We start from the raw sequence: 11,461 nt of genomic DNA on the forward strand, positions 1-11,461 counted from the left end.
GTAAAAGAGCCAAGGAGTCATGTGTCCATGTGGCAGTGTTAATTTATTATGTTTTTTTTTTATTTTAAAGCCGGTCTTCAAACCAAATTTCCCTTACAGGACAGTCAAGATTTGAATTGAATTGATTTGAATGCATTACTGCTCACCGACTGTATGATATTCAGTTGCATATGGCGAGCATGACGACCTATCCAATAATCTGGTGGATTTTGCATTTTGTTATGGCTACAGCAGGCATGGCAGATATGTGACGCTATAACAGCAGCATGGTGAAGGCTAATAATAGCAGGGGATCGAGGGTTAACCGTGATAAGGTGCTGAATGGACCCCCACTCTCTCTGCCTGGATTGGCATCTCCCCATTTCCCATGCAGCGGAGTGCGTATCCCCCAGTGAACACTCAGGCCTGTAAATTGTTTATCAGACACTAATGCAGTAGCCTAATCCTATTTGCATTCATATTAGTTCCCCCGTATCGCGATCTGAGGGAATTACTTATTCGAATTCTTCTGAGGGGTAAATAACTTTATGCATGATATCGGTATCTTCATAATTCAGATCAGTAAAGTCAATTTGGTTTAAGTGCTCCTCCGCCGCGTGCCAGAGAGGTTCTGAGGAAACTTATTTGGAGGCGGTTCGGATCAGTGAGCATGTACACACGAGGGCGGGTAATGGAATCTATCACAGAAACGCTGTAAGAGAGTTGAAATTCTCACGTTTGCCCCCTCCGCGGCTCCCAGCGTGGCTCCAGCCTCGCAGATTTAAAAATACAGTGATGGGTTGAAGGGCTTTGTGCCAGTGTGCGTATGCCCACTTAAGAGGAGTTCCTTCACTCATTTGCACATAAATGTGTTTTCCTTTCACTTTAGATGCCGTTTTTTATTCGATAATAATGCTTTTACTGTATTCTGCATTCTGCATGCTGAAGAAAATCTATTCAAATTCAACCAAGGATGTTCATATGACAGTAGGTTTCATATTTTATTGGAAACAGTGATAGAGCCACACTGGATGTTGTTGTTGTTATCAAAATTAAATGTTTTTTTGGATATATTTTCACACAGATTTAGCAGTAAACAAATGTAAATGCTGCTAGTAAGAGGAACTCCTATGCTTATGGTCTAAATTGATTTTGAATTGTTGCAATTTCTGTGCTATTAACAATGTATTGGTGAAAGCAAAACAGAAAACTGTCAGAAAGAAGAATTAAAAAGCAGGACATTTGAGAAAAAAGCACCAGCATGATCATTTCTTATCTTTCTGGGGAAGCTTTACCATTGAACACACATTGCTCTGGAAATGAGAATATTTAAAATAGTTCACAATGAACAAATACATTATTGAAAACATTCAGCACATCTCAAATCAATGATGTGACATGCGGAAACAAGGCATGAATGCATAATTACAACTCTAAACCGACAAACCCAGGTAAAATATGAAAATAAAAAATAATCATTTCAACTGGAAAAGGGTTTTGATGAAACAGAAAAAAAATAGCAGATTGATGAAAAAAAAGCTGTCAGGAAAGCTGGGCTTTGAACTTGATCAGAGACATCGTTTAAACAAAGAACAAAGCCGGCAAATATGGAGAAGAAAGGGCTACCTGTGAGTCGTGAAAACAAAGGGGTTGAGGAAGAGAAGACATTTGGCACTGCGAGCGCTAGAGTGGAGTGGAGCAGTTGAAGCCCATGAATATAGATGAGAGGGTGATGTGCATATTATTTCCCATCAGGCACTGTCTCTTTACTCACCTCCTCTGCCTGAGTGATTACCAGCGCTGGGACGCTGCCACCTGACTCCCCGGCTTCATCCTCGCAGGCTGCGGCAGTCGTCAGGTCCCGGTCCGGGTTGGAACCGGTTTCGCGAACGAACGACGCCTCGCGGTCTTCTCCCTGACGCTTGGCTCGGTCCTGATCCTGAGGTGAGGCTCGGTCCGGATCCTGAGGTGAGGCTCGGTCCTGATCCTGAGGTGAGGCTCGGTCCGGATCCTGAGGTGAGGCTCGGTCCTGATTCTGAGGTGAGGCTCGGTGCACGCGGTGGGGGGAATCACGCTTTACAGTCAAATCATCGTGTGAGCTTGGCGGCTGAACCTGCTCTTTGGTAGTAAAATAACTGGGGATGTTGTGTGGACTGTCGCAGCGTGGTTCGAGAAGTTGTGGATCTTGGTCTGCAGTCGACTTGTCCTGGTCTTCATCTAGACCCAGAGCAGCTCTTTGACCCCGGTCCTGTTGCTGGGCAGAGTCTCGGTCCTGACACTGTTCATCTTGTAACTGGACCGAAACAGGAAGAGAAAGGTGATGGTCGACCTGGGACAGATGTTGAGTTTTGTCTTTATCTGAAGCTAAACCTCGGTCAGAACCATCTTGGGTTTCTGTTAGACCCTGATCTACACCCTGTGCTTCCTGTTGGTCCTGAGGTGTGTGATCTTTGGCTTCCACTCCAACTTGAACCTCATGTTCTGGAGGACGCATGAGTCTGTCATGCTTTTGAGCTTGAACTGAGTTTAGGCTACACACACTTTCTTGGTCTTGAATGTGATCCTGGTCTAGACTGGACCGTTCAGTGTGCTGCTCTGCTTCCTTGTGTGAATCATGAGGACTGTGCTGGTCTTGAAGTGGATCTAAGTAATTTGTACTAAGGTGTTTTGCTTCGCCCAGGCAAAGATCATCTGGTCTTCCAAGATGTGATTGATTCTGAAGACTAGCCTGATCCTGATCAAGACATTCAGGGTTCTGGTGCTGTTGGGAAGGAGAATGAAGACCATCTGGACCCCGGAGCTCGTTGTTGTGTTTGGGAGAGTCGGTCTTCCTGTCTGAGGCCTGCTGGTCCAGAGGAGACTCTTGGGAAATCTCTGCCATTGTACTCAGTGCTGCCTGTCAGTGGAGACAAAATGAAGAGTTTTGCTCTGAAATGAGATTTCCGCCATTTGAAAAAAAACACAATAACCAACGTGTTCTCATACAACGTTTGCATATCTTACACAAAATTATGCATCCTTGATTCGTACCTACACATGGCCAGCTGCGTAACCTATCACTGTGGTAAAATAACTTAGGTCAAAATTAAGCTAATGCATTCACGGTCTGAACGAGTTTCTGACCAGGAACTGCCACACGAACACCTTATTATGTCGGATGATCAAGTCGAAGAAATTGGGATTGTAGCTGTAGCACCAATTGGCCGAGTTGTGACGTAATCGCTCTTTCCAACATGGCTGAACAGAGCGCAGAGTCATACGTGAACATAGCTCTTTTTTTTTTTTTTCATTGCTAGCTCGATTGTGGCTAATGTTAGCCTAGAAAGCTGGCACTGTGTGTAAACATTTTTCAATTTTCCAACCATAAAGCACGTTAACGCAAACTATGCAGATGGCCGAGTTGTGACGTATTCCAGACTCGGAGAAAAGTATGACCTGATATCACTTGAATGCAGGTTTAAGGGAACTAAAACAATGCAGTTAGGGTTAGGGTTAGGGTTAGGGTTAGGGTTGTGGTGTACCCTTACTTTCCACGGCGCTATTTCACTACTTCCTGTTTCAGTAACATGAGCTCCGCCTCCTGTTTCACTAAATTCATAGAATATCATATCACGAAATTAGGCCGCAGTACTTTTCGCAATTATAACTATGAGTTTGATGAGATCACCCAAAATTACAACAAACTTTGTTACCCAGGACAGCAGGTAACTTAATTCTTCGGCTGAGCAAACGATACTGCTTTCACAGACTAGAAACATTTTAAATATTGCTTTTTCCCCAAAATGGATGTGTAGTGTTTTGGAAATTATCTCTGCCGTTATTACTGGCTATTTCCCCAAAATACCATGTTACAGTCGAATATCCCTGTTTTCTTTTGTTTAGATTTATAACCTTTTTATATTCATGATGTCATGTTTCCCCTCAGAGGAGAATAGATAATATTCAGTGATTTGTAATAGTGTGAATAAACAAACAATAACTTTGCATAAATTGTGTCACTTTGATGGTTGGTTATAAAAGTAAAATGAAGCTTAGTGTGTACTATAACTCATTTCATTTTTTCTTCCCTGTCATCTGAACCCATTAGCCACACAGTGAAGTCTCTTCACTTCCAAACAAAACGCTGCAACATCTCTAACACTTAATACAGAAATCCCATGGGTGGTAATTATGTTTGAGCACAGATAACAAGGACTATATTTCATACTTGGGTAATAACTATTAAAAAGAGTATTTTCCAATTAATTAAACACACTGTCTTTAAGTAACCTCTGGACATTTGCCCTGCGGGCTAAGCTAATTTATGAGGTATTGGGGGAAAACAAACGAGCGCTCCTTTCATGTGAAAATCCTCACAAAAGAGCAAGTACCATGGAGAATATGGGGGAACTGCGCTGCATATTTCCCTGAATATTCAACTTTGTACATGCAAATTGTTAACATAACTTTTTGATATGATAAAACCACACCACAGTGTCACTCCATGGGCATGCCTACTGGGGGTCTTGACTCGGCGCTGATGAAAGAGTCATCTGAGCTTTCCAAACCATTACTTCATCCTGCAGAAGGCTCACGCAATATTTAGCAGCAGACTGGGAGAGAAGCCTCTCAAGTATCATTACCCGTTCAGTAGAATAAGAGGTGCGTTCACCTCGCCCACAGTGGAGCGCTTTAATGAAAGATGCTTAAAAAAGCGTGAAAATGCCATCCCTAATCTGCTCGACCCATCTGTACAGGAGCAGCTTAAAAACTGCCTGAGCTTCGGCGGCGCTCTGCTCATCACCTGCACCATTTCACCCCGCTGCCGTCAGTGCAGTCATGCTCATGATGTGCTTAGAGAGACTCCTTAAGGAGAATGTTTTCACATTACTCAGGCTTCATTATGCCAAATCAATATTCGTTTAGCATCTCAGGTTATAGACTTCACCTCTGATCAAGGCGCTCTCCTCTGAGCTGCACACGCTGCTCTGGGAATTTGTATCATTAAAAAGGGAATATTACTCCAAACCTTTTTCCCAGGCAGAAACTGTCAGCTGCATTGGTTTTTATTGGTTAAAAAATAAGGTTATAGGAAAAATAGCACTGCTAATTGATTGGAATTAAAGGATGGAATACACTTACACCGTCACAACAAAATTGTCAGTGTTGAGAGTGTTAAAAATCAACACTTTGCCAGTGTTTCTATCAGTCCACACCCATCAGAGTTATTTTAACACTTTAGATAGTTTTGAGCAGCCGCCCCAGAGCCATATCAGCTCTGTGACTGGACTAACAACACTGCAATCAACATGTGTTAGCTTCAAATAACTGTCTCTGAAAAATCAACACTTATTAACGCTGGAAAATTTGCTGAACTACCTGGCTGCCTGCATCAAAACAGCAACTGCTGAAAGAATCCTGAATGCTGAAACCCTCAAATGTGGATGTTGAAAGTTATAAAAGCCCTTATGTCCTTTTTTATCCTGTCTATATTTCCATCCTCTCACAATCAAATACCAAAAATATACCAAATGAAAATCAGACATAAACGTTTGAATGAAAGCCTTCCTGTGCAGTGGGAAGCTTGTGAGCAGCAGGACTGTAATTAACACTAAATTAGCTGTGTTTTAACTGACTTAGAGAAAAAAAAAACTAGAACTCTGCTAATTGAGACAAGCAGGACAGACAGGCTGGACTTCTACTTTAAATAGCCATTGGACAATTTAGTAATCAGGATCAACAACAATTACTGTAATTAATGAAGCTCTGAACAGCAACCTGCGACCTGAAGGCCCGGTCCCACGCTTACCTGGAAATCCCTGCCACACAGCCTCGTCCTGCAAAATGAGTCGGTGCGCTTTTCATCCAGGGAGGAGACAGCAGCGTGACATCATCATAAAGAGACACAAAAAAAAAAAAAATGGATTTCAGCTGTTGTTGTCAGTGTTGGAGACTGACCGCAACGCCACTTTCACTCTCCCACCGGGAGGGACGTCTGCCTTCAGCAACCCTGGCCTTCTAATTATAGGAGCCTACAAATGAGATTAGCTGTGGGTGTGTGCGTCCGGCTGCAGCACACGCCGGGCTTACAGCAGCAGAGGCTGGATCAACCTAACTGCACACACAACGCACCTCAGATTTTAGTATCAGTTTATGAATTATTTGTCACCCAACTGATGAATACTGATAAGGAAAAGGCTGTAGCAATAAAAAAACACACAAGCAGGTTTCCAGTGTGAGAGGATTTATCCCATTAGACCTACAACTTCCCTAAGCTGCTTTCAGGGCTTCACACTGCTCACACTACTACAGATCCCTGGATATTATCTGCTGATCCGCTCAGCTGAAATATGACAGCATGGATGTAAACATATTAGTTAGTTTGTTTGTTTGTTTGTTTGTTTGTCAGTTAGTTAGTTAGTTAGTTGGTTAGAAACTTTATTGTCCATAATGTGGAAAATTGTCTTTGGCTTCACCACAGTCAATATGTTTACAAAAAGACAGAAACATAAGAAGACATACAAAACACAAAAGGAACGTATAATATAATCATAAAATGCCATGCTAGGTTACAATGTGAGGAGATTCTGGATAAAGTGCAATGTGCAAGAAGTACAGTGCAGATTGTTACGAAAAGAAAACAGTCTGGAGTATTAAAACACATTATATCTGATGCTATATGATCGATTGATTGATTAGTTTATTAAAGAAGTGTTACACAAGTTGACCAGCCCATATGACTTACATAACTTCCAACTCTTATCACATTAACAAAATATCCTGCCTTCTTTCCCCATGCTTTACAATATAGAAACTACAGTATATTCTTTCCAAAACATAGCTTCAGTTTTTCATAATCATCTTCTATCCAAAAGAAATTCATATAAACCGAAGTCATTTTGCTATACAACATTTCTTAGATCATCATATACATATACTGTATATTCATTTTGAGAAGAGCAGGATCACCTGAAGTTTATTATTCAAAATCTCTTCACATCTAGAGGATCCAGTGTTGTCGTTTAGCCAGCCAGTTATCTGCTGTCCTTTAACAAGAAATACCAAAACTTGATTTATCATGTGCTGTCAATCACTTTCAATGGTTGATGTCTCATTTTGAACAGAAGTCTTCAGTTTCAGAGCTGGATTCTGTTTTCCAGCTCTTCCACGCTGCATACTGATCGTGTTAAAGCTCTTCTATGGGAAACAGAAAACCCTCGGGGCTTTCAGGTATAACAGCTCCATAATGAGCAATTAAAAGCTTCTCTATAGTCTATATTAATCAATAGGATAAACTAAATGATCCTGACACTGATACATCTACCTGCCAACACCTGAGTCACAAGCAGCCGCCTGCGTGTGTGTGTGTGTGTGTGAGAGAGAGAGAGAGAGAGAGAAATAGAAAGAGAAAGAAGAGGTGCATGTGTGAGAGAGGGATAGAGTGTGTGAGTGTGAGAAGCTGTGTGTGTGTGCATGTGTGTGTGTGTGAAAGAGAGAGAGTGCATGCAAGAGAGAAGGGGAGAGCGACAGAAAGAGTGTGTTTTATGGGTGTGTGTGTGTGTGTGTGTGTGTATGTGTGTGTGTGTGTGTGTGTGTTCTGCGCTTGTGTTTATGGGGTGGAGCTGACAGTCCTACAGTGAGTTGTCATTCTCTCTCTCTCTCTCTCTCTCTCTCTCTCTCTCTCCTCTGCTCTGCCTCTCTCTCTCTCCTCAGTCTGTCTCAGTCTGGGACTCGACCAGTTCAGCAGGCGGAGGAAACTTCAGGCTCAGTAGAAACAGTAGAAACAGTAGAAAACACAAACTAAACTCGGAGCTCCGCCACCTGCGATGCGGCTCCGCTTCTGCTTCCGCTGTTTCGGGGGAAAAGCGCGTTTTCGTTTTCAGATGTGATTTCATCCGTGCGTAATTTTGTTGGTCCGTGCGCGTCTGCTGACCGTCATGGCTTATCCTCAGGGTTTCCTCTTCCAGCCGTCCGTCTCTCTGGCGCTGCACTCCTGCCCGTCCTTCAGCTCCGGGGTGATTTTAGGACCGCGGACGGAGGAGCTCGGCCGCTCCTCTTCGGGCTCAGCCTTCGCTCCGTACCCGGGATCAGCGACCTCTCCCGGCTTCAACTCTCACCTCCCGTACGGCGGGGAGCCGAGGGCCGCGGCGACGCTCAACTCTTTTATGGTGAGTGTCCGAAAAGTAAAGAAAACACGGTACTGAAGTGGAGTTGCGGGGAAAATGTCAGAAGTTTGGGTGTCGGAATTCTAGTCTATATAATAACACAAAGTACCAGCATCTGCGTACTGGCACCCAGCGCGTAAAAGACAAGTGTCTCCCGTTATTGCCAAGTGCAAATGGATGTTGCTCTGAAAGTTGATGTCCGTCAGTTCGGTATGGTGACATGTGATGCTCGCCAAACCTCAGCCTGAGTCCAAATTTGATCTTGTAGTTTTTATCATTATATTAAAGAGCAAAGATCAAGGAAAAAATCACCAGAAATGTTTTTGAAAAAATACATCAGGGAGCATCAGGGCCAGTGTTCCCTCTAAGATGATAGTTTGAGTTTGGTGGCCTGCATTTAATAATTTACCACATTGACCAAATAATTAGATCTAGTCAGTCAACAGTAATTGCTCCGCTTAATCACCAGAAGTTTAGTTGATGAAAGCGGGTTAGGAAGTTTGCAGGGACTTTGCCATAGCTAAGTGTTTGGGCAATTGACGCCACAAATTCTGGAAAAAGTGTAAACTTTAGTGCATAAAAACAAGAGCCTTTCAATTGCTTTAGGGCGCTGCATATAACCGTTTATAATATAGCATAACAATATAGCCCAATTCAAATCAGTAGTCTTTTGTTTTTGTCCTTTATAAACAAGATTGTCATATTTATGCAGTTTTCATATTTTTTTATTTTTTCATTTCTTTCAATTTTTATATGATTTTTACGCAAAAAAATAATCCCGTTCTCCACGGGGATCCGTCAAGTTTCACCAAATCTGATATAATGTTCATTTTTTGTAACCGTTAACCTGTCAAGGAAATCCCAGTTACACCGTTTTATTGCACAGATCTGAAAACAGATAAAATATATATATATATGTATATATAGGCTATTCAATAACTACACGAAACAATTTAAAAGCACAAATCATTAACGTATGCAAACTTATTTCTAAACAGAAGAATCCAGGTTTCGTTAATTCTGGTGGATGTTAAAAAAAAAAAAAATAGAAAAGGTGTAATAAACTAGATGTTAGACTTGTCATAATCTGGTTATCAAGAGTTTTATACTGGATAGATGCAAATTCTGATGCAAATACCACCTAATTTCCAGTGTAATGTATAGACGAGTCTTAAATTAACGTTTTTTCTATTCAACCTTTATTTAACCGGCTTAGTCCCATTAAGATTAAGAATCTCTTTTTCAAGGGAGACCTGCCAAGAAAGCAGCATCACCAAAACGTTAAAGCTGCAGTCAGATAACATACAGACAGAAGCCTATAGGCTAAAGTCAATACACAGAGCTGGATACAGTGAAAATCAGAATCACATAAAAGAAAGAGCAAGGGAAAACAATGTCTGCTATAAAATCAAAAATACAATCAAAATCACATTAAAGAGAGAAGAAAAGTAAAGATTTCTATAGGAGCAATGCAGGAGGTTTCTGCAGCCCATAACAGTTATTTGACTTTCCAGAGTCCTGGGTACGACCCGTCCTCGGGCATCACCGGCTCCCTGGACTACCACCCGTTCGGCGCCCTGGGGCCCTATCCGTACGGAGACCCCACCTACAGGAAGAACGCCACCAGGGACGCCACGGCCACGCTGAAGGCCTGGCTCAACGAGCACCGCAAGAACCCCTACCCCACCAAGGGGGAGAAGATCATGCTGGCCATCATCACCAAGATGACGCTCACCCAGGTGTCCACCTGGTTCGCCAACGCCCGCAGGAGGCTGAAGAAGGAGAACAAGATGACCTGGACGCCCCGCAACAGGAGCGAGGACGAGGAGGAGGAGGACAACATCGACCTGGAGAGGAACGACGATGACGAGGAGCCGATGAAGCCCAGCGCAGAGACGGAGGCAAAGAGCGAGTCCGGTGAGTCTAAAAAGTCTCCTTCGTTTCTGTTCGTCTGCAGAATTATTCACTGAATGTTTTTGGTTTGGTTGCAGTTGTCACTTTCAGTAGCAGCAGTGTGTGTGGTGTGTGTGTGTGTGTGTGTGTGTGTGTGTGTGTGTGTGTGTGGTGTGTGTATGTGTGTGTGTGTGTGTGTGCCTTTGACCTTAAAGCCTTCTTAATCTCCTCTTGACCTGATCTGTTCCGTTGCGTCTAGCTGGGCAGCATCCAGCCTCAGTGGGAAACCCTTGTGGGATAATATACAGAGACGACACCGGCAGCAGCACCGACTCGGACCGAGGCTTAACCGATCCGGATTTTAAAGATCCCGGGGACAGGAGGATGCCCCACGTCCCGGGCCCCAACACCACGGGGGCCCCTCCTCAAAACTCAGCGCTCGGGACGCACAGAGGCTCGGAGCCGGAGCGCGCGGCGAGCCCGGCGCCCAAAGACTCCAACAACACCGTCCAAGCGCAAAACCCGGCCCCCAAACCGAAACTCTGGTCCCTCGCTGAGATCGCGACCTCGTCGGACAAATGCAAAGGATCTAGTGACTCTTCGCTGAGCGCGGGGGCGGGGCAGATCCCAGCCCACCCGGCGCCCACGCCCCGGACCCAGTTCCCCCACAGCGCGGCCCTGTCCAGACACCTGTACTACACCTCGCCCTTCATCCCCGGCTACTCTAACTACGGCACTTTGGGCCCGCTGCACGGCAGCCCCGGCTCCAACCTGGCCTCCGCCACGCATTTAAACGGATTACATCAGACTATGCTGCAGAGAGCCGAGGCCATCGCCAGGGACTGTAAGCTACGGAGCCAGAGCCAGCTAGACATCTGCAAAGATCTAACACACCACGAACTGAAGAAAGGCATGACGAATGTGTAGGCGCCGTGGGACGCTGGAGCGGAAACGGACGTTTATTTATTGGGACCGTACAGTGTTTGTGGGACGCCCCGGATATAAAAAGAAAACTATTAAAAAGGACAAAGCCCCAGCAGAGGCCACAGACTATTATTTAGTATCACAAATATTCAATTTTAGACTGCATTTTTCTATGTTGATAAAGATGTGATCTTTGTAGTGCGTTTCTGCACAGAACATGAAGTACTCATTAAAAGCTAGTTTTATGAATATGGAACTGACCACCTTCCATTTTTAATGACTTTTGGAAGTGATTGCTTTGCATTCATTTGTATCATGAGGAGTAAATGGCCTTGCATGAATCATGATTTTTATTTTCATCAGACTATTTTATTTTAGAGCTACATTTTTTTATTAGGATCCCATCTAAACCAACAATTCAGCTGCAAGTGATTTCCTTTTCAAGAAAAAAAAAAAAATCTAATGCATTCCTCACATGCAAGATTAATTTCTAACAACAAAAAAGTAATTTCCCACCTTTA

At 43.6% G+C, this 11,461-nt stretch overlaps 1 protein-coding gene across 1 annotated transcript; it reads left to right on the forward strand.

Moving 5' to 3' along the window:
- The first annotated feature begins 7,895 nt into the window (after positions 1–7,895).
- Positions 7,896–10,943, forward strand: irx5b (iroquois homeobox 5b). The gene is made up of 3 exons (XM_071912471.2): positions 7,896–8,126; positions 9,638–10,040; positions 10,276–10,943. The coding sequence occupies exons 1-3, from the start codon at positions 7,896–7,898 to the stop codon at positions 10,941–10,943; spliced, it is 1,302 nt and encodes a 433-aa protein (XP_071768572.1).
- The last annotated feature ends 518 nt before the right edge of the window (positions 10,944–11,461 follow it).

The sequence above is a fragment of the Centroberyx gerrardi genome, chromosome 4, assembly GCF_048128805.1.
Source record: "Centroberyx gerrardi isolate f3 chromosome 4, fCenGer3.hap1.cur.20231027, whole genome shotgun sequence".
In the NCBI taxonomy this organism is placed as follows: domain Eukaryota; kingdom Metazoa; phylum Chordata; class Actinopteri; order Beryciformes; family Berycidae; genus Centroberyx; species Centroberyx gerrardi.

Bases quoted from the DNA above. Each gene is read 5' to 3' on its own strand.
- irx5b (XM_071912471.2), top strand. From the start codon at position 7,896: ATGGCTTATCCTCAGGGTTTCCTCTTCCAGCCGTCCGTCTCTCTGGCG. The intron at 8,127-9,637 runs GTGAGTGTCCGA...TTGACTTTCCAG, and splicing joins CGACGCTCAACTCTTTTATG to AGTCCTGGGTACGACCCGTC. The intron at 10,041-10,275 runs GTGAGTCTAAAA...CGTTGCGTCTAG, and splicing joins GGAGGCAAAGAGCGAGTCCG to CTGGGCAGCATCCAGCCTCA.